At 41.5% G+C, this 27,635-nt stretch overlaps 1 protein-coding gene across 7 annotated transcripts in view; it reads right to left on the bottom strand.

Moving 5' to 3' along the window:
• Nucleotides 1-27,635, bottom strand: part of LOC134355428 (hepatocyte nuclear factor 4-gamma-like) — a 179,799-nt gene that overhangs the window by 43,974 nt on the left and 108,190 nt on the right. For 2 of the 7 annotated variants that reach the window (XM_063065340.1, XM_063065319.1), the window contains one exon: nucleotides 7,994-8,165. In XM_063065340.1, coding sequence (XP_062921410.1) covers nucleotides 7,994-8,139 — 146 coding nt within the window. In that variant the 5' untranslated portion in view covers nucleotides 8,140-8,165. Of the gene's footprint in view, nucleotides 1-7,993; nucleotides 8,166-9,234; nucleotides 9,272-9,699; nucleotides 9,944-27,635 lie in introns of those variants that run through there. The other 5 variants (XM_063065329.1, XM_063065296.1, XM_063065310.1 and 2 more) reach the window with 5 other exon arrangements.

The following is a 27,635-nucleotide window of genomic DNA, read 5'->3' as shown; positions in this document are numbered from 1 at the left end:
ACTGGTTAAGGTTCTCTTACCATTGTATAATGCCATTGCCAAGCCTCATTCTCCAGCCACACTGTAAGTCAGGGGTTCTCAGCCTGGGATCCACAAACCCCTCAGTTAATGGTAGGCGTTCAGAGCGTAAAAAAAGTTTGGGAACCCTGCTGACGGCTGTCCACAACTTGGGCCCAGCCACAGAAAGAACCACTTATATAGCTCATTGAATGAGGTCTGTTTTCTGATGGTTGCCAGTGTTCCACACTTGACGCAATATTGGCTCTGAGTCGAACCCTTTAATGTATAATGATCTGAATCCTGTCCTCAATCTTGTCACCATGATTTTTCTAATCCTGCTTTCTTCAAGCAATGACCACTCAAGCATTCATCATAATTCAGCACTCAAACAGACTGCTCCACACTTCATGAAATGCTAGTTCCAACTCATAGGTCATCAAACAAGGCATCCTACACTTCCAAAAAGATAAGTTTTGAACTCCATCCCTTCCAACAGTACCATTCCCTATATACATTTCCTATTCCTCGTCATTTTGATTACAACACATCAATACTTCAAAGAATGCCAGTTCCAAATAATCACCCTCAAAAGATATCTGTGCCAAATCCCAAAACCCAGCCACAGTGCAGGGTCCCAGGGCCAGTTCCAACCACTCGTCCTTTGAAGAATATAGTTCCAATCCTTACCCTTCATAAAATTTAATTTTGATCCTTACATTCTTGAAATAATATCGTCCCATCTGCTCAATTCCTTCAACTGTGCTGGCTTGGAGGTATCACTATATAAATAGTGAGAATACCAATATAATTTCATTTAGATAATTTAGATAGAAGCATTTCTGAACCACACTCCATTAACAATCACTTTCTATTGAAATAGAGGAGATTCCCAATTCTGGCCATTCATATAGTACTGTTTTTGACTTCTCTCTCTTTAAACAATGTCTGTTCCAATGTGTGATTCTTCAATAAATGCCCCAATATTCAAAACTTACCAGGTTGGTTCAAATAATGATAGTTTTTAAATCACCATTCACCAATCCGAAACACAGACTCCAAAAAGGTTCCTTGTTTTGATCTCCTCTCTTTAACCAGAAGTTCCCAACCTGGGATCCATGGATCCCTTGGTTAATGGTAGGGGTCCATGGCAGAAAAAAGGTTGAGAACCTCTGCTTGAAATGGTGACTGTTTTGATCCCCACTCTTGAAACAATACCAGTCCTGACCTCCCCCACTCTTTCAAGCAATTTTGATTCTGATTCCCCACCCTTCAACCAACGCAAGACTGACCCCCAGTCTCTTCCAATCACTCACCCTTTAAACGATAACTTTACTGAATCCCACCCATCATCCAATGCCAGTATTCAATGGTCACACTTCACACAACATTGATTCAAACCCCACGTCTTTCAAAATGTGCCAGTGCTGACACCCGCACTCTGGCCAGTGTACAGAGCTCTCAGACACAAAAGAAAATCATAAACTCAAGAGATTCTGCAGATACTAGAAATCTTAAGCAACACATACAATGCTGGAGGAACTCAGCAAGTCAGGCAGCATCGATGTGGGAGAATAAACTGTTGACATTTTGGGCTGACACCTTTTGTCAGAACTGGAAAGGAAGGTGCCAGGAGCCTGAATAAGAAGGTAGGGGGTGGGGTGGGGAGGGGAGTAGAAAGGAAAGAGTACAAGCTGTTAGGTGATAGGTGAGACCAGAGTAACACACACAAAATGCTGGAGGAACTCAGCAGGTCAGGTAGCATCTATGGAGAGGAATAAGTAGTCAACATTTTGGGCTGAGACCCTTCATCAGGACCAGGTGAGACTAGGTGAAGGTGATCACTAACAAAGAGAATCACCATCAACTACACGCTGAAGACGTCACCTCAACTGGTGAGGAAACATCTGCAAGATAATTGCCAAGCTCAGCAAACACCTCAATACCGGATGTAAGTTTTATTCAATAGCAAAAAATCTGCAAAGCTCTAAGCAGGTAAGTGAAAGGTGAGAACAGGTGAGTGGCAAGGTGGGTGGGTGGGGGAATGGGGATAAAGTAAGAAGCTGGGAGGGAAGAGATGGAAGAGGTCATTTATTATTATTAATATTGTTTCTTTTTTTTGTATTTGCATAGCTTGGCTCCTTTTGCACTTTGGCTGCTAGTCCAGCTTTGTGTATAGTTTTTCATTGATTCTATTGTACATCTTTATTCTACTGTGAATGCCTGCAAAAATAAATCTCAGGATAGTATTGGATGATTTTGATAATAAATTTTCTTTAAAACAGCTGAAGTAGAAGGAATCTAATGGAGGAGAGCTGTGCACTATGGAAGAAAGGCAAACCAGTACAACTTACAGTTCTGAAATGGTGCAATGTCATAGTCATACTTGATTGATCCCAGGGGAAATTGGTTTTCGTTACAGTTGCACCATAAATAATTAAATAGTAATAAAACCATAAATAGTTAAATAGTAATACGTAAATTATGCCAGGAAATAAGTCCAGGACCAGCCTATTGGCTCAGGGTGTCTGACCCTCCAAGGGAGGAGTTGTAAAGTTTGATGGCCGCAGGCAGGAATGACTTCCTATGACGCTCTGTGTTGCATCTCGGTGGAATGAGTCTCTGGCTGAATGTACTCCTGTGCCCAACCAGTACATTATGGGAGACATTGTCCAAGATGGCATGCAACTTGGACAGCATCCTCTTTTCAGACACCACCATCAGAGAGTCCAGTTCCATCCCCACAACATCACTGGCCTTACGAATGAGTTTGTTGATTCTGTTGGTGTCTGCTACCCTCAGCCTGCTGCCCCAGCTCACAACAGCAAACATGATTGCACTGGCCACCACAGATCGCACTGGTCCATTTACTTAGTGAGACTTTTTTTTAAATGGGTGCCAAAATGCCACCCTTCAATTCCGATCTCCAGTTACTCAAATGACACTGGTTGTGATTTCACCCCTTCAAGCAACGCTGGATCAACCCCTTCACCTATCATTTCCAATCACCCACACTTTAAACACTAGCAGTACCAACATACCACCATTCAAACAATATTGATTTCGAAGCATAACCCTTAACCAGCACAGTTTCCATTCAGTCTTCTTTCAGTCTTTATATTTAGCCAATCTTTCCAACATGATAGCTTCCAAATCCTTGCCATTCAATTAATGCTAATGCACCAACATTTAAATAATGAAAATAATCTAAAGAATTTAAAGAACTGCTGGGTCCGATATCCCAGCCTGACACGATTCAAACTGTACTGGATTGAAACTTTCTTCAACCTAACACCCTTCAAACTACACTAGATTGAACCTCCCTTTCCTTCAAAACTGGGAAGAGGAGGAATTTCTTTAGCCAGAGGGTGGCGATGGAATTTGTTGCCATGGAGGAATTTGGCGGTCAAGTCATTGGTGTTTAAGTCAGGGCTTGATAAATTCAGTAGCCACTTTATTAGATAGACCTGGCATACCAGCTTGTTAATGCAAATAGCTAATTAGTCTATCACGTGACAGCAACTCAATGCATAAAAGCTTGCAGGCAAAGTCATGAGGTTCAGTTGGTACTCAGAGCAAACATCAGAATGGGGAAAGAAACGTGTTCTAAGTGACTATGACCATGGAATGATATTTGGGTGCCAGGTGGGATGGTTTGAGTACCTCATAAATTGTTGATCTTCTGGCATTTTCACGCACAACAGTCTCTAGAATTTACAGAGAATGGTGTGAAAAATCTAAAGCATCCGGTGAGTGGTAGTTCTGTGGGCGAAAACGTGTTGTTAATGAGAGAGGTCAGAGCAGGATGGTTCAAGCTGACAGAACAGCGACAGCAGCTCAGATAGCCACATGTTACAACAGCAGTATCCAAAAGAGCGTCTCTGAACGCACAATAGCATCAGACTTTGACATGGATGGGCTACAGCAGCAGAAGACCACTGACATGCACACAGTGGCCACTTTATTAGGTACATCCTGAGGTAGGTCTAGATTGATATGGAGGTTAAGTGTTGCAGGGAAGTGATAGGAGAATGGGGTTGAAAAAAATGAGATATGATTGAATAGTGGGACAGATTTAATGGGCCAAATTGCCTAATTCTGCTCCTACATCTTAGGTTCTTGTGGTCTTCCAATCATGAAATTTTGCTGAAGCTGCACTCCACATACTCCAGCCAAACTCAGGTTTGTGGACATAGCTTCCAAAGGAGGACCTGTTGTATATTTCCAGCCCCCAAAGAGTGAAATGCTCACTCACTTAATAAATCTGTACTTCAATGTACAAAGCTGGACTGAGCCAACTCTCCCATCCCAAGCTTAAGACACTGGTTTTTCTGACTATTACCTTCAAGTACAAGTTTAATTTTTATTCAACTACACACAAATTACTCGTGAATACAGCTAGATGGAGCAGCATTACTCCAGGGTCAAGGTGTGAAGCACTGCACCAACAGTCACACATAGCACAAGGCACATATAAGATATCAGTAAAATACAAGTCACACAAAGCAAAATATAGTCCAAAACCCTGAGTCCATGAATGTTACAGGGGTCTGGAGTCAAACACAATACAACTTGTCTTCTGCCAAACAAACATTTCAAGCAGTGTTGGATCTGATTCTACTCTCTTTCACCCCTGCCCCCCCCACCCCACCCCCCACCCCATACAATGCTGGTGCTGTACGCCAGCCTTGAGGCCTGTCAGCATCAGCTCTCTAGGCATAGCCTAAGGAAGGAGGATGAGTTATAAGTACTTATTCCACAGTCGCAATGTCAACCCACTCAGTGAGATCTCATTTTTTTCCTCTGAGTATTAATGTTAACTTGCTGCACTCTGATTCTTAACAACTTTCCTAAGTAAGGTGAACCAGCTTCTGCTCCATTTATTTTTCTTCAACTTACTTTCGTTTCCATAACTCGTGCTGGGATGTATTTACATTTGTGACTAGAAGCCTGTGGCACACAAGTATGTAACAGCATGACTAGCTTATTTGCACTTCCTCCCTACAAGATTAAACCTAAAATTTATACCTACATTTTCTTTGTTCAAGAATAACACATATCATCGATCTGTTGCTATTGGAATGGCAGAATTATTTACTTTAAGAAATTCTGGACTGGAATTTGCTGCCAATACCTTTCCAATCCTAAGTGGCAGGACCCTGTGTAGTGAAAGGACTTAGCCAGTAGCAATATTGTCACAAGACTGAGCACCATCTCAGAACAGCTGGAAATGCTCCAGGAAGCCAGAACTACATTAGCAACAACTTATGCAGGCCTAGCGTCTTAATGTGATCCATCGTCCAATCAGAGATATTCCCTTTGTTACACCACAACTAACCACCCCCACCAACACACACACAATTCTCTGAAACCAAGACTAACTTGCTTTTTCCCTTTCTCCAGCCTGATGAATGGTCCATCATTTGAAGCATTAACTGTACCTTTTTCTATAGAATATGCCTGACGTGCTGAATTTTTCCAGCATTTTCAGTTATCTGTTTTAGTACCACATTTCCTCAGTCTTTCTTACCACTTGTAGAAGTCTGGCCAGCTGAGGAGGTCTCGCAACCTTACCATTAACAACACATTATGCAGACCATAAACTTAAAGTGCCTGGAACTGCTTTAATTAAGTCATTTCTACCCATCCTATCACAGACATTCCCTTTGCTCCATTCACCTGCCCCTCACCTTCTTTCTACTGAAAGTTAATTCGTGATTTTCTCTTTATCAGTTCTGATAAAAGGTTGCATATCCAAAACATTGACTATTTCTCTTTTGACATTTTAGATTTCTTCCTTCTACAGATTTTCTTTTTTTGATTTTCATTCATGGGAATACTTTTACTAGTTGGCTAAGCTAAACAATAGATATCATTGGGATTCAAAAGCTTGCAGGTGATAGGTGAGGAATGAGTGACTGAGCATATGATTGAAGACTTAGAGAATCACACAGAACACAGGGGAAGCAGTGAGAGAAGTTCTCACTGAACTTCCATCAAAGAGGTGATTTAAACTTCTTCAGGGAAGACATACCTCAAAATCTATAACATCCAAAGCAATGTGAAAGAACTAGTGCAAGAATAAATATCTTAACTCATTAAGATTAAGACAAAAGTCAAACTCTTAAAAAGCTTAAAAACAACAGAAATATAAAATGTGCAAAAATGTTTTTGCAAGTGTACTTCAAGAAAAAAAGTTAAAAAGCTCTTCTACTTTGTAGTTACTCTTTTCCATTGAAATGTATGAACCTGTGGCAGGTTCAGTCTGGCACGGCTCCAACTGGCAGGCTCCCCAGTGTAAATGCTGGGGAACTGCAGCTGGTTTCACACTCTGTCACTGGACACCATGGGGTGTCCAACATTGGAGCATTCATGCAGAAGCCTGAAATTTTCATGGGGAATAAAACAAGACTATTCAGAAGGTGCTGTTGCATGAAGAATGACATGGACTTTCATTTATATAGAACTTTGAGCATCCAAAAAGTTACAAGCAACACATGGAAACATTAACAAACAGCAAACGATTCCACCCTACATAAAGAGGTACCAGGGCAGATGACCAAAGCTTTGATCATAAAACCATAAGACAAAGCAGAAGTAGGCTAATCGGCCCATCGAGTCTGCTGCGCCATTTTATCATGAGCTGATCCATTCGCCTATTTAGTCCCACTCCCCCGCCTTCTCACCATAACCTTTGATGCCCTGGCTACTCAGATACCTATCAATCTCTGCCTTAAATACACCCAATGACTTGGCCTCCACTGCTGCCCGTGGCAACAAATTCCATAGATTCACCACCCTCTGACTAAAAAAATTTCTTCGCATTTCTGTTCTGAATGGGCGCCCTTCAATCCTTAAGTCATGCCCTCTCGTACTAGACTCGCCCATCATGGGAAACAACTTTGCCACATCCACTCTGTCCATGCACTTTAACATTCGAAATGTTTCTATGAGGTCTCCCCTCATTCTTCTAAACTCCAAGGGATACAGTCCAAGAGCAGACAAACGTTCCTCATATGTTAACCCTCTCATTCCCAGAATCATTCTAGTGAATCTTCTCTGTACCCTCTCCAAAGTCAGCACATCCTTTCTTAAATAAGGAGACCAAAACTGCCCATGTATTTGGTCAAATACATAGGTTTCAAGTGAGTGAAGAGAGTTAAAGTGACTAAAAGGGTGAGTAAAAGGGTAATTCTTGAAATGAGTACTTTGGAAATTGAAGGCAGATTACCAGTGCCAGTTTGATTAAACTCAACGATAATTAAGAGGCAAGTACATGAGAAGTATTGATTTCCCTGAAGAGTTTTAAGGCTGGAGGAATTCACAGACTTCAGAAGGATAGGTTGAAAACAAGATACAGAATTTTTATATCAAGATATTTCTTAAATGAAGTTAACATAGATCATGAGACATACAATAAAGTGAAGAAAGAATGGAACTTGGTAAAGTTAGGATCGGGACAAGAGTTGTAAGTAGATCATCAAGGGGCAGGTAGGAGAATTGGAGTGGGCCAGTGTAGGTGTAACAAAGTTCAAGTAAAGGTTTCATCAGAAGATGTACTGAAGCAGGGAGGAAGTTTGCAATGTTACAGAAGTATTATTAGATGAATTTGTGATTCAAAACTCATTTAATGATGCTACAACAAGGCTGAAAACATACTGGTTCTGTTTCAGACAGGAGTGGGTAGACTCAGTAGCAGGACAAGACAGTGTATTGTACATCAGGCAACTAATACATTAATAGCAATGTAGTATCACTGTCCAAAAATAACTTTCCACCCCAACATCTTCACACTGTAAAAACTAATCTGAGCAAAACACTGTCCATAAATTAATAATCACTCTGAAGATGGGTTCCTCTCCTGATAATTCCTACCTTCCCAGCACTCGTCAAGCTTATTTAAGAACTAAGATTCAATCAGAAGATCTGTCCGTATATTACTCCGGGTCAATTGGCAGTGTCGATGCAGCACTAGCACGAGATTGGAGGTCTATACCTGCACGAGTACACATGGCTCTTCCTTATGCTTCGCCTGAAGAAACCCTTGCATCCATCACAACTGGAGGCACCATAGTGTTTGCCTGTGGCTCGGTCCCCACAGATTGCACACAGAGAGTTTATTCCACTGTCTGATGTATTCATTGTGTTTGTCGCTGATGGAGAAGTATCTGAGGAAAGAAGGAATAAACGATCAATCCAGCTATACTTAGCAAGCAGCATATTTACAAAGCTATGAAAAAGCTTGCTAACAGACACCCGTCATCCTCTTTTCCCATTTCAATTAGTGTGTGCTGCCACTTTACAGTACAAACTGAGTTATCAAATGCCTTTATTATTTTGATGAGCCTCTTTGTATTCTCAGAAACAAAAGGATTCCCTTGGACATTAATTTTGCTCTCAGTTATTCTTTGATCACATAGGCAACTATATGTAATGAAACACATCAAAATGTGCAAGAGCAAACCTCTTTCAGAAATCAATGTATTTAGATAAAATTGTATCATTTTGCAGTAATTCAATTTAGGCAAATTGCATGGGGATTTAGGGATGGAGAAATCAAAAGAGATAATAAAATATAATTTGTAATTTAATACAAAGCTAAATAGGAGGCATGCGCTTTGCCTTTCAGTTGTGATAATCAAAAGGGGCAAAGGTAGAACTCCAAGCATGCTTTCAAATGGAAATGATTAAGACTGGCATTGGCACAGTTACAAAATTATCTGCTGTCTTCTAACAAGTAACCATAAATGATTTCTTAAATGACAAGTACTGTATATTTGCCAACAAATAATTCCTCTTAAACAATATAATATCAAGCATAGAACAACATCTAATGTTGCAGGACTACAATATCATGTGGATCACAATCTAGAATTTATAGAATTTCTCCTTTGAAATTAGGAAAAGTTTGCAGAATTTAATTATTCTTAACTTCAACTCAGTCCCTTCCATTCAAATATCAAAGCATTACTTTAGGTTAACTGACAGATTTCAAGCAAAAGCACTAAGTTGGCATTTGCTACTATTACCACCAGTCAATTTGTCACTTACATTACACAAGCCTATATATCACCAATGATCTGAAATCAATGTTAATGTACATACACAGGCAAAGATAATCCTGTACTTAATCAGTAAAAAAAAGTAGTTACTATTTTATGTCAGTTAGATAATCAATGAAGAGAGAAAATGATGAGTTTATTAATTAGTTAACATTAGGTCACTGGGCTCTATTACCTTTCACTTTTCATCAAGTCCAAAAGGAAGGCTTAAGCTGTGGAAAAAATATACTGTTTCATCTTACAAAGAATGTAAAATGGGTCTGCTCTAACGACAGTTAATGACTTCAGAAAATGAATCAAGTTTTGACTCAGAAATATGTATTAACCTGTTTTTTTTCTGCTGCTGTTGAAAGACTAAAATGAATAGACAGATAAATGGAACAGGCTTTAATCTTCTGACTCTAATCGACTTTCTGAAAATTAGTGGCATATTATTTAAAAATGCACCTAGAGTCACAACATTACTAAATGTGCTCATTCATTAAAAGTGAAACATAGCTACCATTACTTGCTAGTCATAAAGTTTCTTTAATTTTTCAATCCTTTATATAACTTGCTTCCTTTTTTTAAAAAAACTTTACATCAGTCTGTTGATCTTCATACCCAAGTAACGTAGCATCAATCAACTCCTATAACTTACCTTGGGCACTGTACAGCAACTGCATATTTTCAAACTCCAAAGTAGCATAAGATGAATCCAAAGCCTCACTATAATTTGCCATGTCCATATCCAAAAACGATCCAGACAGCTTCATTATGATTGTACATAGAGCTCTCTCTTAGCAGTCCCACTATCCAACAGGATCATCCACTAGATTGTCTGATGCATATTCACAATTTTGAAATGCTGTCTACAACAAACTACGTGATCTGCTTGTATAACTTTTATGCAATGGAATGGGAGGAGTCCTTGAATTTACGCACTCATTCTGCACAGTTATGCTAATAGCGGCTTCTTGACCAAGTCTATCTAAATGAGGTTATGATGTTTATGGAACTTTTTTTTAGTGACTATCATTCGATATTGAAAGTCAGCAATAGCTACTGACTTTCTAATTACATTAGACACTTCAAAAGAGGATTTTAATTTATAATATTTGTTATATTTAAATGCAAAATATGGCCAAAGTGAAAATATTTATAAGGTTCAAGTGCACAGGACCTACTAGCTGCTTGACCTACTGAACTTTGCAAGGACATAGCACAAATATTGACACTTAAATTAGGAAACAAAATGAGGCAGACAAATATTCTCTCTGTAAAGTTAAAGTGGTGTATACCATCTTCTCTTATCGTATCTTTTTAGCTGTTTGGTAAACATCAATCTAATGGATGGGTTTACTTGCAGCCTACCAGGACATAGAGAGTTAAAAAGAGAAAGAAAGGTAAAAGAAAATACTGAAATATTTTTCTACAATACAATGAACTTGAAGAAACTCAAGGTGTTCTAAAGCAGGGATACTTTGATTACTAAATTATTGTTATAAAGCACATGATGTTTATTTTGTGGTAATGGCACCATCTCAATTTTAACTTCATAAAATTTAAACTGCATGTTGTTTTCTTTGCATCTTACCAACATAAAGCATATTGACATAGATTGTCCACAATCAGGAACAAAACAATTATGACTGTCAATTCTTGCTAGCTGGGGTTCACTCAAAAGCTACACTCACTTCTACATTAATAGACTATTATTAAAATAGAATTTAAAGGTAAAATAATAATGCCAGAAACTACAAGTTCATTTTTTTATTGAATGCTGGGTATCACAATATTGCTCAGTCTGCTGAACTTGGAAGGTAAACATAACTCCAAATGAAGAACTATAAAGTACTTTGTACAGCTTGTATTGAAGATAGTGAAAAATGCTTTCTTCAGAAAACATTGATAACAGGCACAATCTAACATGTCTTATCAGATTTTGCATTACACCATGAAATAGAACCAGGAAAGTTTCATATATCTTATCTCTTCAACGATTAAACCTACATTTGTTCAACATTCTGTGTTCTGCCTCATCCAATAATTTTAAAAGCAACTGTTATTCTGATAAAAAAAAATCTTGTCTTATCTACAAGGTTACATTCATAAAAAAATAAATTCCTAAAAGAGTACCCCACTCTGTCATGCTCAGATATAATCTTCATATCTTCTTGAATCAAACTTACTACTTGAATAAAAATCAGTTGTGTCATTTTTTAGATTATACTTTCTGTGCTGCAATGCCAATGTGGATAAATGTGGGCCATATAGTCTATTTGTCTTCACTGTGAGAATTGTTTCTCTTTGAAACACATTTGGGGTAAAGAGGGGAACATATGACAATAGATTATTAAATGTCAGCCAGGAAAAACACAGTTTAAAGAAGATGGTGACTATCACTATAAAGGCAGAAAGAGTATTGAACTGATGGTCACACCTATATTTAACCAGGTTAAAGGAGTATTCTGGAACAAGTACAAAGGCCATTGGCGGTAAAACAGTTACAAGAAGAGAACACAGCCCAGGAGGTTAAAGGCCAGAGAAGACAGACAACTCACAGAATAAACACTATAGGTAATAAAGTGAGTCACTAAACCCCGAATAAGCAGCTGCACTGAGGGAATCATGGGAATAGAAAAGAATCTAGCTGAAATATGCTACCTAATCCATGAAGGCCTCCAGCAAAAAGGCTTCCAGTTCTCAGTAGCCTCAGCAGCAACTCAATGGGCAAAGCAACCAATTATCGATCTTTTCCGGAGTCAGATTAAGAGGCCACTTGGAAAGGGAGGGAATGGAGGGATATCAAACATGTGCAGCAGATGTGATTAATTTGGATTAGCATCATGATTGGCGCATACACATTTCAAATGCTTTCTCTACCGTGCATTGGTGTACATTATGTAGGCATTGATGTACCTTCTCGTTTGATCAGATATCCTTAATCAATATAGAAGTCACAATGAGAGAGTGTGCAATACTTGATCTGCTATTATGAATGAGACAGGACAGTTGACAGATATTTGTGTAGGGGAACACTTCGCATCAAGTGAGCACCATGCCATTAGTTTCAGAGTAAATACGCAAAAAGAAAGCTTTGGACTGTGGGCTGAGATAGTAAATTGGCGAAAGCAATTTTGATAGTATCAAAAAGGATCTGGCAATTGTGGATTGGGACAAGCTGTTTTCTGCTAATGGTGTACTTAGTAAGTGGGAGGCCTTCAAAAGTGATATTTTAAGAGTACCAAGCTTGTATATGCCTGTCAGAATAAAAGGCAATGATAACAGGTGTAGTGAACCTTGATTTTCAAGAAACATTGAGGCCCTGGTTAAGAAAAAAAGGTGGACTGCAGGTATGGGGCAGGTAAGAAAAAATGAGGTGCTTATGAAATACAAGAAGACACTTAAGAAAGAAATCAGGAGGGCTAAAAGAAGGCATGAAGTTGATCTAGTACACAAGATAAAGGAGAATCCTTAGGGATTCTACAGATACGTTAAGAGCAAAAGGATTGCAAGAGACAAAATTGATTTTCTGGAAGATCAAAATGGTAATCCATGGGTAGCGCCAAAAGAGATGGGGGAGATCTAAAATTATTCTTTTTTTTGTATCCGTATTTGCTCAGGATATGGACACAGAGTCTATAGAAGTGAAGCAAAGTGACATCAACTTCATGGACCTGATACAGATTACATAGGAGGAGGTGTTTGCTGTCTTGAGGCAAATTAGGAAGGATAGAGTGGATAAATAGGGTGGAAGTTAAGATGGCACTAGGCGGCGACTCCTTTACTTGCATCTTTGGAAACAGCTCTATTTCCATCTTTATTATCTTTATTTTTCCCTTTCAGGGTTCTTTTGAAGACCCTGACCTGGAGTTACACGCTAACTTCAGTTCTTTGCAGGAATGGGACCAGTTCTCGGGGTTTCAGGACTGGCCATTGTTAGGCATGCCAAGGGTTCGGCCTGAGAGTCTGGCTCAGATTTGGAAGCCTAAGATCTCAGGGCTCTGGTGACGGGCGGATCGAGGGTCAGTGTCACAGCAGGAGACCCATGGGTCATCAGGGAAGTCGGAAAATCTATGCTTGTACTGCTATGTGCCCAAAGACTCAGGATCTTTGAGATCTTTGGAAACAGAGCTCGGAAAAAGTGATGTAATGGACTTTTAACATCGTAAACCAGCGAGTTGTTTGTTATATCATCCTGCTTGCTGGGAAAATGGAGACACCTCCTTCTCCCTTATTAGGGAGAGAGAGAGCGAGAGAGCGCGAGCCTGTGCTGTGTCGAGAGAGCCAGGTGAAATGTGAAGTCTTTGGGGTAACTGCAAGTCTGTATCTTTACTATTGCCTTGCTCACGCTTGAGTGCTCGGTGGTGGGTGCTGATGTTTTTTTTTTGCTGGTGGGGGACGGGGGATCGTTGCTTGCTGCCACCTACGCACAGGAGGGAGGGGAGCTGGGGGGGACTTTGGGCTTCTTACATTCAACTGTCATTCATTCTTTGGGGCACTCCTCCGTTTGCAAAGAAAAAGCATTTCAGGATGTATATTGTATACATTTCTCTGATATTAAATTAGACCTTTGAACCTTTGAAATCCCCAGGGCCTGACAAGGTGTACCCTCGGACTCCGCAGGAGGCAAGCGCAGAAATTGCCACGACCCTAGCAGAGATATTTAAATCATCCTTAGTGACAGATGAGGCTCCAGAGAACTGGATAGCCAATGTTGTTCTGCTTTTAAGAAAGGCTCTAAAAATAAATCAGTAAACTATAGGCTAGCGAGCCTGACAGCAGTGGTAAGGTTATTGGAAGTTATTCTGAGGGACTGGATATTTGGTTAGACATGGACTGATTAAGGATAGTCAGCATGGCTTTGTGCGTAGTAAATCATATCTAACCAATCTTATGGAGTTTTTCAAGGAAGTTACTAGGAAAGTTGATGAAGACAAGGCAGTGGATGTTGCCTATGGACTTCAATAAGGCATTTAACAAGGTTACGCATGGGAGGTTGGTCAAGAAGTTTCAGTCATTCAGTATTCTATATGAGGTAGTCAATTGGATTAGGCATTGGCTCTGTGGAAGAGGCCACAGAGTGAAAGTAGATGGTTGCTTCTCTGACTGGAAGCATGTAACTAGTGAAGTGCAAGAGGGATCAGTGCTGGCTCCATTTGTCGTTTGTCATCTATATTAACCTGGATGATAATATGGTTAATTGATCAGTGAATTTGCGGATGACACCAAGATTACGGGTGCAGTGGACAGCGAGGAAGACTATCATCCCTTGAGCGGGATTTGGACCAGCTGGAAAAATGGCAGGTGGACTTTAGTGCAACAACTGTGAGGTCATTAAGAAAGCTTTTGACACGTTGGCTTTCATAAATCAAACTAATGACTATAGGAGATGGGATATTTTGTTGAAGTTGTATAAGGTATTGGTGAGTATTGTGTGCAGTTTTGGTCACCTACCTACAGGAAAGATGTAAGTAAGAGTGAAAGAGTGCAGAGAAAATTTACAGGGACATTGATGGGACTGGAGGACCTGAGTTATAAGAAAAGATTGAATAGGTTAGCACTTTATTCCTTGGAACATAGAAGACTGAGAGGAGATTTGATAGAGGGATATAAAATTATGAGGGATATAGGTAGGGCAAATGCAAACAGGCTCCTCCCACTGAGGTTGGTAGGACTATAACTAGAGCTCATAGGTTACGGGTGAAAGGTGAAAAGTTTAAGGGGATCATGAGGGGAAACTTCTTCAGATGGACAGGAGAGTGTGGAAGGAGCTGCCAACGCAAGTGAGGCATGCAAGATTAATTGCAATGTTTAAGAGAAGTTTGGGTAGGTATATGGATGGTAAGGGTATGGAGGGCTAAGGTTCTGGTGCAGGTCGATGGGAGAAGGCAGTTTAAATGGTTTGCCACAGACTAGATGGGCTGAAGGGCCTGTTTCTGTGTTGTACTTTTCTATGACTATGATTCATGATACTGGAAAATCCATATGTAACCATATTTCAAGGAATACACTATGTGGTAGATTTTGTACGATAGTCATCCATTTCACAATTTACCCACAATTAATAAGTAAATCAGACAGTAGGTCCTGGCTGCTATGTGTGTGATGGCAAAAGTGGAAATCAGGAATTTGCTGTCTGAGTTGATCTGTAACAGCTTTGTTGAGAGACTTGGAATTCAAGTATATGAAGAGTATGAAGTTGCAATACCTACCCACAATAGGCCAATAAAAGTAATCCATTTCATTCATCATAATAGTTTCACAAACCTTAATTACAATCAAACAAACTCTCTGACATTGAAAGTTTACTTTACCTCAGAGTTTTTTTTTATGTTATTTACTTTTCCTTGCTAACTCATTGATCTCTATTTCCTAATCCCATCTTTCTTTGCCTCTTGCTACATCACTTTCCATACATGATTCGACATTGGATTAAGTATTCTAATATTGAAGATTCTTTCCATCCATTTGCAGTTCTTCACTTTGACCAGTTAAGAGACACAAGTTGGTTCAGGTGAGCCCTCTGATTTCCCTGATTCCCAAGCAGGATGCCAAGTTGAAACACATTTCCAACTCCTGCCAGGTGTGTTGCAAAATCTCATTGCAAGCATGTTGGAACTATAAATATAAAATATGTTGACAATACCTCTTGTGTTGCCCTTCAGGCATTTGTTTGACTTTGTTGGGTCTACATTTTAAATGATTTGTTTGTAACTATTTTCTAGTTAAAGGTTGATAATTAAGTTACAGTATAACAAAGGTAAATTCATTGTCTATGGTATATCGCGGCATGTGATGACGTCACCTCCGGTTTCGCCGCATCTTATGTGTAACCTCTGATTCGGGAAGGTGTAAAGGTGGGTGCCATGCGAGCAGCATGATCGTGAAGAGCTCCGTTTCTACCCACAAAGAAACATTATAGAAGCAACACCGTAAGTTCCTATGAAAGTATTTGAAGTAAAAACATTAACGCGGTTTCTGTTAAGAAAGCGGCGGTTCAGGTGGCGCGCGTGTCGGCTTTTCAATTTCAAACGCGGGGTGGGCTTGGGCCCGGCGGCGGTTTGATGCGACCCCCCCCCCACCCGCTACTCGGGGCGGCTGGAGACTCTCGCTAAAAGAAGAGAGCGCGTGTGGTCTCCAGAATGAAACAGACGCTGTATATGTTTGTATTTTTTTATCAACAGTTTTCACCATACGATGTTAATGTGGAAGAGTGAACAGTAAATGGTTAACCTTACAATGACTCTGTCTTCATTGGCTCAGGTTTAACTTGGTGTTTAGTCAGAGTTTCAACACACTGCACGAGAACACTACAGTGAAAAGGCAAAATCATTAGCTGTTTCGACAAGTGGTACGATGGCTTCGCGATCAAGCATCAAGTCGCCTGCATCCAGCGCCAAGAGCAGTAGGACGTCGACAAGTGCGGCTGCCCTCGCAAGAGCTAAAGCAAAAGCTGCCAAGGTGAATATGTCCAATCTCAAATTGACCTGCAGATTCATTCTCCCTCTCCATACTTGCCTGTTGGCAACCCATCCCATCTGTGAAATCACAGGGAAGCTTTGTTGCATTGCGTCCACCTGGGGACGACAACTCACAATTGCAACCTTGCCACAAACTCAAGTATGAGGCTGACTACGAATACTTCCCGACACCAAACTTACCAGATCTGGCGAGATCAGAGACAAAGGCTGAAGTCAGAACATCAAATCACATCATGAATGTACACACTCAGTCATATGTTCCCCTACATATTCCCTCAGCTAGCACGCCACCTGCAGCAGAACCCTTGGCACAGTATTTAGCGCGATGAGACCTAGTCAATTCAGGACTGTACCAGTTTGATGGTAAGCCTGAAAATTACCGTGTGTTGTACTCCTCATTCACTGGTGCCACCAGTGGAGTCCAGCTCACTGCAACCCAAGAGTTGGGGCTTATGACTAAATGGCTGGGAAAGGAATCAAGTGAACAGGTGAAACACATACACTCAGTGTATGTCAACAACACCAAGCTAGCCTTACACAAAGCATGGGAGAGACTTCGGGACTGCTATGCAGTCCCTGAAAATATTGACAGGGCGCTATTTCAACTGCTGGACAATTTTCCAAGGGTGTCAGCCACGGACCACACTAAATTACGAGAACTGGAAGATTTATTCATGGAGATTCAAGGTGCTAAAGAAGACGGCTATTTAACTGGCCTATCGTATCTGGATACATCACGCGGAGTTGGACCAATTGTGGACAAGCCTTCCATTTGGGCTGCAGGAAAGATGGGTGTCTATTGGCTCAGAGTACAAGGAAGAGAATGGTGGTCGATTCCCTCCCTTTGAGTATTTTAGTAGGTTTGTGTGCAAGGCGACAAAGAGGCGAAACGACCCTAGCTTCATGAATCAAGGCAGCACAACTCACACCAACACAGTCAAACCCATTTCGAACAACTTTGTCATTAATAAACCTGTCTCCGTGCATAAAACCGAAGTCTCCGCGATCAACGATGACCCTTGCATGAATTGTCCATTGCACAACAAACCCCATCCCCTCAAAAAATGCAGAATGTTTTGAAACAAACCCTTTGATGAAAGAAAAGCCCTTCTCAAGGAAAAAAGAATATGTTTTAAGTGCTGTTCCTCTACCTCCCACCTCGCTAAAGAGTGTACGTTCCCCGTAAAGTGCTCGGAATGTAACAGCACTAATCACGATGGAGCCATGCATCCCAGCCCGTCACCGCAATCTGCCAAGGCTCCTCCACTCCCACAAGAGTATGACGGGGAGGGAGAGCATCACTCTGATACAACTATTGTCTGCTTGAGCTGCACGGAAGTTTGCAGTCCAGGTCAGTCGAGCCGTTCGTGCTCAAAGATCTGCCTCACTAAGGTAGACCCTAAGGGAGCCAATGACAAGGCCATCAAGGCCTATGTAATTCTGGATGACCAGAGCAACCACTCACTAGTGAGACCAGAGTTCTTCGAGTTGTTCAGCGTAAAGGGTAATCCATTTCCATACTACCTCAGAACTTGCTCTGGCATCGCAGAAACATATAGCAGGAAGGCAGAAGGCTTCAGCATGATCATTATCAGCTCGGTGTCTACCCACAAAGGAACATTATAGAAGCAACACCGTAAATTCCTATGAAAGTACTTGAAGTAAAAATATTAACACGGTTTCTGTTAAGGAAGCGGCAGTTCGGATGGCGCGCATGTCGGCTTTTCAATTTCAAATGCGGGGTGGGCTCGGGCCCAGCGGCAGTTTGACGCAACTCCCTCGCCCGCTACTCGGGGCAGCTGGAGGCACTCGCTAAAAGAAGAGAGCGCGCTTGGTCTCCAGAATGAAACAGACGCTGTATATGTTTGTATTTTTTTTAATCAACAGTTTTCACCATACGATGTTAATGTGAAAGAGTGAACAGTAAATGGTTAACCTTACTACGACTCTGTCTTCATTGGCTCCGGTTTAACTTGGTGTTTAGTCAGAGTTTCAGCACACTGCACTACACCTCTCAATTGGAAATAATGCCAAGCGTCCAACACCAATGATTTTGTCACTCAAAATGTTTTTAGATAAGTCACTTGGAAAACAAAACAAGATCATAAAATCTCAGCATGAGAGCAATGGGTAGGTCAAAAAGGAGACTTACTGACAGAAATGTAGTTGGAGAAAATGGTTTCAATGGTGTCATTCAGCTGGGCTCATCTTGCGTAGGAAGCATATTGCATCCTGCATTCCAATCATCAGTCACAATTAGAACTGCTAGTAATACCTGCCAACAGTCCATCCCAATGTTTTAAAACTTAATTTCCAATCCTTTGGACACCATAATCTCCTGCCTAGAGATCTCTGCTTCCCAATTTGAAGACAAAGTGCATGGTTGATCACAGTCATTTCAATTTTACACCCCAGATGTTACTATCAAGAAGGGAGATAACCACCCCTGTGAATTGATTCTCAGCAACATAATCATTTAAATCACACAGAGAAGTGCCTGCTACCATTAAAATATTTTTAAAAATATACAGTCTGAAAATTGGTATCATGCATAGTCCCAAAATTGAAAACAGCACAAAGAAAGTTTGTGGAACGCAGGACTAGTAAGCTGTAACATTCTGTGGGACATCACATATACATTATAGGAAGGATGTGGAAGCTTCAGAGAGGGCGCAGAGGAGACCTGCCAGAATTTTGTTTGGATTAGAGAACATGCTTTATGAGAAAGGGTAAAGTGAACTAGGGCTTTTCTCTTTGGAGCAAAGGATGATGAATGGTGATTTGGCAGAAGTGTGTAAGATGGTAAGAGGCGTAGATCGAGTGGACAGCGAATACCTTTTTCCAAGGGTGGAAATGGATAACATGAGGGGGCAAAATGTTGAGATGACAGGAGGAAAGTATGGGGAGGATGTCAGAAGTAGGCGTTTTTGTACACAACGAATGATAGGTGCATGGAGTGCACTGACAGGGATGGTGGTAGAGGCAGATACTTTAGGGACATTTAACAGATTCTTAGCTAGGCCGATTGATGATAGAAATTGGAGGGCAATGTAGGAGGGAAGTGTTCGATTGATCTCAGAGTAGCTTAAATAGACAGCACAAAATGTGCAAATGCTCTATGTTCTAAACTCTACTGACAACTCCCATATAGAGCATATAGAGTTGGTAACTACTCAACTAAGTTCAAGGAGGAATAATTGGCTAATCTTGATCACTACCCAATTGAAAATATGCATGCTTGAATGTTTGGACATAGAACATTTTAGAAACAATGCCATCCATTTCCCCTTCTGTGAATAACTCCATGAGGCCTACAGCCTAGACTCACAAGTGACAGATACCATTTGATCACAATGTTACAAATAATCAGTGACAAGCAGATGGAGAGAGACAAGAACTTTTATTTATTTGTGAGACATGCATGTGTTCCATGTGAGATACTGAACTATGGGTCAAAGGAAAGGCACCCAGGAAAATAACCTAAGGAATGGAGACAGTGAAGAGGGAAAATAACAAATACACTATATATAATTTATACTTTATTGTCACCAAACAATTGGTACTAGAACGTACAATCATCACAGCAATATTTGATTCTGCGCTTCCCACTCCTGGATTACAAATATTAAATATTAAAAATAGTTAAAATTAGTAAATATTAAAAATTTAAATTATAAATCATAAATAGAAAACAGAAAAATGGGAACTAAGAAAGTGCAAAAAAACCCAGAGGCAGGTCCGGATATTTGGAGGGTACGGCCCAGATCCAGGTCAGGATCCGTTCAGCGGTCTTATCACAGTTGGAAAGAAGCTGTTCCCAAATCTGGCCATACGAGTCTTCAAGCTCCTGAGCCTTCTCCTGGAGAGAAGAGGGACGAAAAGTGTGTTGGCTGGGTGGGTCGTGTCCTTGATTATCCTGGCAGCACTGCTCCGACAGCGTGTGGTGTAAAGTGAGTCCACGGACGGAAGATTGGTTTGTGTGATGTGCTGCACCGTGTTCACGATCTTCTGCAGCTTCTTTCGGTCTTGAACAAGACAACTTCCATACCAGGTTGTGATGCACCCTAGAAGAATGCTTTCTACGGTGCATCTATAAAAATTAGTTAAGTTTTAGGGGACAGGCCAAATTTCTTTAGCTTTCTCAGGAAGTAAAGACGCTGGTGGGCCTTCTTGGCAGTGGAACTCTGCTGGTTGGACCAAGTCAGGTCATTTGTGATATTGACCCCGAGGAACTTATAGCTTTTGACCTGTTCCACTTGTGCACCTCCGATGTAAATTGGGTCGTGCAATCTGCAACTCCTTCTGCAGTCAACAACCAATTCCTTCATTTTGCTAACGTTGAGGTATAGGTTATTGTCTTCGCACCATGCCACCAGGTTCTTAATTTCCTCTCTGTACTCAAATTCATCATTACCCGAGATGCGGCCTACGATTGTTGTGTCATCAGCAAACTTATATATTGAGTTTGATGGAAACTTGGCAGTCTATGAGCAGGCTATGCAAGATAAACCAGAATAGAGGAGGAAGCAGTGGGTGATATTTCAAATTTGCTTCCTAGAATGGTTGCAGGTGACTAATGTCTCAGGGTTGGTGTTGGTCACCCTGTTAGAAGAAGGATGTGGAGACTGTGGAATATGTGCAAAAGAGGCTTACTGTGTTGCTGACTGGGTTAGAGCAGAGGTCCCCAACCTTTTTTGCACTGCGGACCGGTTTAATATTGACAATATTCTTGCGGACCAGCCGACCGGGGGGTGGGGTAGGGTTGCCAACAGACAAAGGTAGCAGTCAAATACGTTGGGTTTACCTAATAAAGACTAAGATGACCATGAAGCCTTGCGTGGGCACCAGTGCGCATGCGTGCACCTGCCGATTTTTTCCACAAATCATTTTTGGTGATTCTGTTCGGGGTGGGGTTAATCTCAACCGGAATATAGGTGATACGTGGCTAATACACTCAATTTCATTTCGAAAAGGGTTTATCTAACAAATTTAATATTAAACACACAGCGCATATTTTCCTCGGATGAATATAGTGATAAGTCAATTATCAGGGGAGGACAGGGGAGCTTGAAGTAAGTATTGAACAAACTTCCAGTAGAAGTGGTAGAGGCAGGTTCGATATTATCATTTAAAGAAAAATTGGATAGGTGTATGGACAGGAAAGGAATGGAGGGTTATGGGCTGAATGCAGATCGGTGGGACTAGGTTAGAGTAGCGTTTGGCACGGACTAGAAGGGCAGAGATGGCCTGTTTCCGCGCTGTAATTGTTATATGGTTATATAAGTCAATAGCATCATAACATTTTAAGTAACATTTGGATATTAAACACACAGCACATATTTTCCCTGTATGAACATATAAAATCATTGCAACACACCAATATCGCTGAATCAGTGGGAGCCGTGGGCTTGTTTTCCTGCAACAACACAGTCCCATCGAGGGGTGATGGGAGACAGTGATACTCGAAGGGGGTTCCTTATGTCCAGTCTATTCCGCAATTTAGTTTCCGTTGCATTCATTGCAGAGATATGTTGGGAATGGAAGCAACATTTTCAGTGCTTTCGTGGCTATCTCAGGATATTTAGCCTTGACCTGCATCCAGAATGCCGGCAGAGATGTTATGTCAAACATACTTTTCAGCCCGTTGTCATTTGCAAGCTCCAGGAGTTGACCTCTTTCCTGCTCTGACATGGATGACGCACGGGAAATGAGGTCACGTGCGTTCAAGCTCAATGGTGCATGACAGGGAATAAGGAAAGATGCAACTGACTCATATCGCAAAATCATATCGTTTCCTCGCATCCCGGTAGCACATGCTTTGTGGCCCGGTACCGGTCCGCGGCCCAGTGGTTGGGGACCACTGGGTTAGAGAGTATGAGCTACAAGTAAAGGTTGGACAAACTTATAGTCTAAACTTGGGTTGATACCCCTTAAAGGATGAAAGGCTGAAGGGAGAGGTTTTTCACATTATAAAAAGCATCAATGGTAGACAGTCAGAATGTGCTCTCCAGCATAAAAAATGTCAAACGCAAGAGGACATGCATTGAAGTTTAGAGGGGGAATATTTAAAAGTGATGAAAGGGGCAGATTTTTTATGCAGAGTATGGAAGATGCCTGGAATAGGCTACTAGGAGTAGTAGTGGAAGCAGGCAACTTGGTGGAGTCTTTGAGATAGACGCATGAATTTGAAGGGAATGGAAGGATATGGATGATAAACAATAGGAGAACATTAAGTATAAATCTACTTCAAGACCAGCACAACATTGTAGATTTATCCAGTGCTACACTGGTTTATGTTCTAAAATTACCTCCTTATCAACAACAATGTGATGATACAGTAAAACTAGAGCCCATGACAATCAAAAACGTTATCATGACAATATTCATTAACTCATTACATTGCAAAGGTCTGGTCAATGAACAGATTACAGAGCAACAACTAAAGGTGCATTTCAATATCCAACAGCCACAAATAGTCTATGTTTGCCAGTCACTGGACACTCTGGATCAGGTTTTGATTTTGAGAGCTTTATTAGAAATTGGCAAGAACTAAAACTAACTGTATCTTAAGCTTAAGACATATCTTCCTAGGTTGTAGAATCAGCCCTTTGACTACAGAAAAAGTAAACGGCACTCATGATGTTCGGCTCAATAAAATGAATTTTGTGCTTTTAATAATTGCCAATAATATTTTCACAGCCAGACTTGGATCTACAGCAGCATTCTGACTTCCAAGTCAGAAACATCATTAAGCTCCATCCAATATCAAGGATCCTCACCATCAGGGCATGCCCTCTTCTCATTACTTGCAACACACATCAAAGTTGCTGGTGAACGCAGCAGGCCAGGCAGCATCTCTAGGAAGAGGTACGGTTGACGTTTCAGGCCGAGACCCTTTGTCAGGACTAACTGAAGGAACAGCTAGTAAGAGATTTGAAAGTGGGAGGGGGAGGGGGAGATCCAAAATGATAGGAGAAGACAGGAGAGGGAGGGATGGAGCCAAGAGCTGGACAGTTGATTGGCAAAGGGGATATGAGAGGATCATGGGACAGGAGGCCCAGGGAGAAGGAAAAGGGAGAGGGGGGAAAACCCAGAGGATGGGCAAGGGGTATAGTGAGAGGGACAGAGGGAGAAAAAGGGGAGTGAGAGAAAGAATGTGCATATATAAATAACGGATGGGGTACGAGGGGGAGGTATTCCTCATGTTTGCATCTCATTACTTGCAGCAGGGACTAGATACAGGAGCCTGAAGATGTACACTCAACACTTTAGAAACAACTTCCTCCCTTCCACCATCGGATTTCTGAATGGTCCATGTACACTACATTTAGCTCCTTTTTCACATTATTTATAAAAATGAAGTACTTCTTAGCGTAACCTGCAGTATTTTGTGTGTACTGCACTGTACCACTTCTGCAAAACAAATTGCATAACATATGTCAATAATAAACTGGATTCTGAATCTGGAATCAGATTCCTATCTGATATTCCATCTAGTTTTATAGCCTTAAGAAGTAAAAAAGAAGAACCACACAGTATTCAAATAGGAGTCCATTGGCCTTTGGAGTCCACCGTCTCTGGAACGATGATTCATGGCATTAGGACAGACATAGGCAGGGACCTAGCTTACTGATCACAATATATTACCAGAGCCCTGCTGATTAAACAATATTTTTTTCTTGTTAAATAACAGTTGAAACAAGCACTGTGAGTCTCAATGGGATAGAACACACCCTGGGTGGAGGATCTCAGTATTTATCACCATGGCTTTAGTACAGCATCCTCAGAGAGCGGATTTTGGAGAGTAAGAGGGTTACCAGGTTTGAATATGGCCCAAGTGCAGAGTGAGAGACACTGAAGGAGGTCAATGGTTCACAAACTTTAATGTGAACAGTGTTAAAGTGAAAATAAAACAATAAATGCTAGGCCAAATAGGGCCATTAACTAAAACTCTCAAAGGGGAAACAAAGCCTACACTGCGGCTGAAAAGAACATCTAAACATTAAATGAATACCGCTAGTCTTCAGAGTCAGTTGACTCGACAGTCCAATTTCTCAGGGAGAGCCGAAAGCAAACAGGCAGCGAAGCATTGCTGTGCTCTGTCCAAGTCTGGACAAGCACTACGACACCAAGTGTGGAGTTAAATACTATCTCAATTAAATAATAATTAGCTGACGTGCAAATTCACAAACGCAATTGCCGTATCTACTGCACTGCCAAATCCGTGGTTGTGACAAACAGGGTTACTTGTTTTGATTTAAAATTGATTAATTAAAACTAGTCTAACAGTTAAAATGGAGGAGGAGAAGATGGTGGTGCGACACAGTGCGCACAGCCACTCCGGTGAATGATATCTGTAATCTGTCAAGTAGGGTACCATGCACAATTCTGATTTGATGGAGCCAGATGTGAGAGTACAGAGGAACATCCGGAAAAATTTCTAAATGCCCGCTTCGCTGCCGCTGCTACTGTGTGGTCTGGAATCTCTGGAGGAGAAGGCCCCGAAGGCTGAGAGGGGATCTTATTGAAACATATAAAGGCTGAGAGGGGATCTTATTGAAACATATAAGATTATTAAGGGATTGGACACGCTGCAGGCAGGAAGCATGTTCCCACTGATGGGTGAGTCCAGAACCAGAGGCCACAGTTTAAGAATAAGGGGTAGGCCATTTAGAACGGAGTTGAGGAAAAACTTTTTCACCCAGAGAGTGGTGGATATATGGAATGCTCTGCCCCAGAAGGCTGTGGAGGTCAAGTCTCAGGATGCTTTCAAAAAAGAAATGGATAGAGCTCTTAAAGATAGTGGAATCAAAGGTTATGGGGATAAGGTAGGAACTGGATACTGATAGTGGATGATCAGCCATGATCACAGTGAATGGCGGTGCTGGCTTGAAGGGCCGAATAGCCTACTCCTGCACCTATTGTCTATTGAATCCTCGGCTTAGCTTGTTTTGGCGGCCGGGGCGAGGTCGAAGGTGCTCAGGAGTCTGTATCGGAGGGGCTGGTTTGAGGCTCAAAGTTTTCGGATGGACGGATTCAGTGTCGGCTGTTGTTGGGTGCTTCCAATGCATCGGCAGTTGTCGGTGCCTGGAGGTTTATAGCAGGGAGTTTCTCCCTTTTGCCGCCTGTTATCAGGGACTCGGGAGTCGATCGGGACTTTGAGACTTTTTTTTACTGTGCCCATGGTCTGCTCTTCATCAAATTATGGTATTGCTTTCCACTGCTGTAACTATATGTTATAATTATGTGGTTCTATCAGTGTTAGTCTTTGGTTTGTCCTGTTTTTAGACCATAAGACCATAAGACAAAGGAGCAGAAGTAGGCCATTCGGCCCATCGAGTCTGCTCCGCCATTTTATCATGAGCTGATCCATTTTATCCTATTTAGTCCCACTGCCCCGCCTTCTCACCATAACCTTTGATGCCCTGGCTACTCAGATATCTACCAATCTCTGCCTTAAAGACACCCAATGACTTGGCCTCCACTGCTGCCCGTGGCAACAAATTCCATAGATTCACCACCCTCTGACTAAAAAAATGTTTTCACATTTCCGTTCTGAAAGGGCGCCCTTCAATCCTGAAGTCATGTCCTCTCGTACTAGACTCCCCCATCATGGGAAACAACTTTGCCACATCCACTCTGTCCATGCCTTTTAACATTCGAAATGTTTCTATGAGGTCTCCCCTCATTCTTCTAAACTCCAAGGAATACAGTCCAAGAGTGGACAAACGTTCCTCATACGTTAACCCTCTCATTCCCGGAATCATTCTAGTGAATCTTCTCTGTACCCTCTCCAACGTCAGCACATCCTTTCTTAAATAAGGAGACCAAAACTGCCCACAGTACTCCAAGGGAGGTCTCACCAGTGCCTTATAGAGCCTCAACATCACATCCCTGCTCCTATACTCTATTCCTCTAGAAATGAATGCCAACATTGCATTCGCCTTCTTCACTACCGACTCAACCTGGAGGTTAACTTTAAGGGAATCCTGTACGAGGACTCCCAAGTCCCGTTGCATCTCAGAACTTTGAATTCTTTCCCCATTTAAATAATAGTCTGCCCGTTTATTTTTTCTGTCAAAGTGCATAACCATACACTTTCCAACATTGTACTTCATTTGCCACTTCTCCGCCCATTCTTCCAATCTATCCAAGTCTCTCTGCAGACTCTCCGTTTCCTCAGCACTACCGGCCCCTCCACCTATCTTCGTATCGTCAGCAAACTTAGCCACAAAGCCCTCTATTCCATAATCCAAATCGTTGATGTACAATGTAAAAAGAAGCGGCCCCAACACTGATCCCTGTGGAACACCACTGGTAACCAGCAGCCAACCAGAATAAGATCCCTTTATTCCCACTCTCTGTTTCCTACCAATCAGCCAACGCTCTATCCACGTATGTAACTTTCCTGTAATTCCATGGGCTCTTATCTTGTTAAGCAGCCTCATGTGTGGCACCTTGTCAAAGGCCTTCTGAAAATCCAAATATAAAACATCCACTGCATCTCCCTTGTCTAGCTTACTGGTAATTTCCTCAAAAAATTGTAATAGGTTTGTCAGGCAGGATTTTCCTTTAAGGAATCCATGCTGAGTTCTGCCTATCTTGTCATATGCCTCCAGGTACTCTGTAACCTCATCCTTGACAATCGACTCCAACAACTTCCCAACCACCAACGTCAAGCTAACAGGTTTATAATTTCCTTTTTGCTTCCTTGCCCCCTTCTTAAATAGCGGAGTGACATTTGCAATCTTCCAGTCCTCCGGAACCATGCCAGAATCTATCGACTTTTGAAAGATGATCGCTAATGCCTCCGCAATCTCCACAGCTACTTCCTTCAGAACACGAGGGTGCTTTCCATCTGGTCCAGGAGATTTATCGACCTTTAGCCTATTCAGCTTCCTGAGTACTTTCTCTGTCGTAATTGTGACTGCGCACACTTCTCTTCCCTGCCACCCTTGAGTGTCCGGTATCCTGTCTTCCTCAGTGAAGACTGATGCAAAATACTTGTTCAGTTCCTCTGCCATCTCCTCATCTCTCATTTCAATTTCTCCAGTATCATTTTCTATCAGTCCTATATCTACTCTCACCTGTCTTTTACTCTTTATATACT

The sequence above is a fragment of the Mobula hypostoma genome, chromosome 1, assembly GCF_963921235.1.
Source record: "Mobula hypostoma chromosome 1, sMobHyp1.1, whole genome shotgun sequence".
NCBI classification, from domain to species: Eukaryota; Metazoa; Chordata; class Chondrichthyes; order Myliobatiformes; family Myliobatidae; genus Mobula; species Mobula hypostoma.
This window is presented reverse-complemented; position numbering and strand designations above follow the sequence as displayed.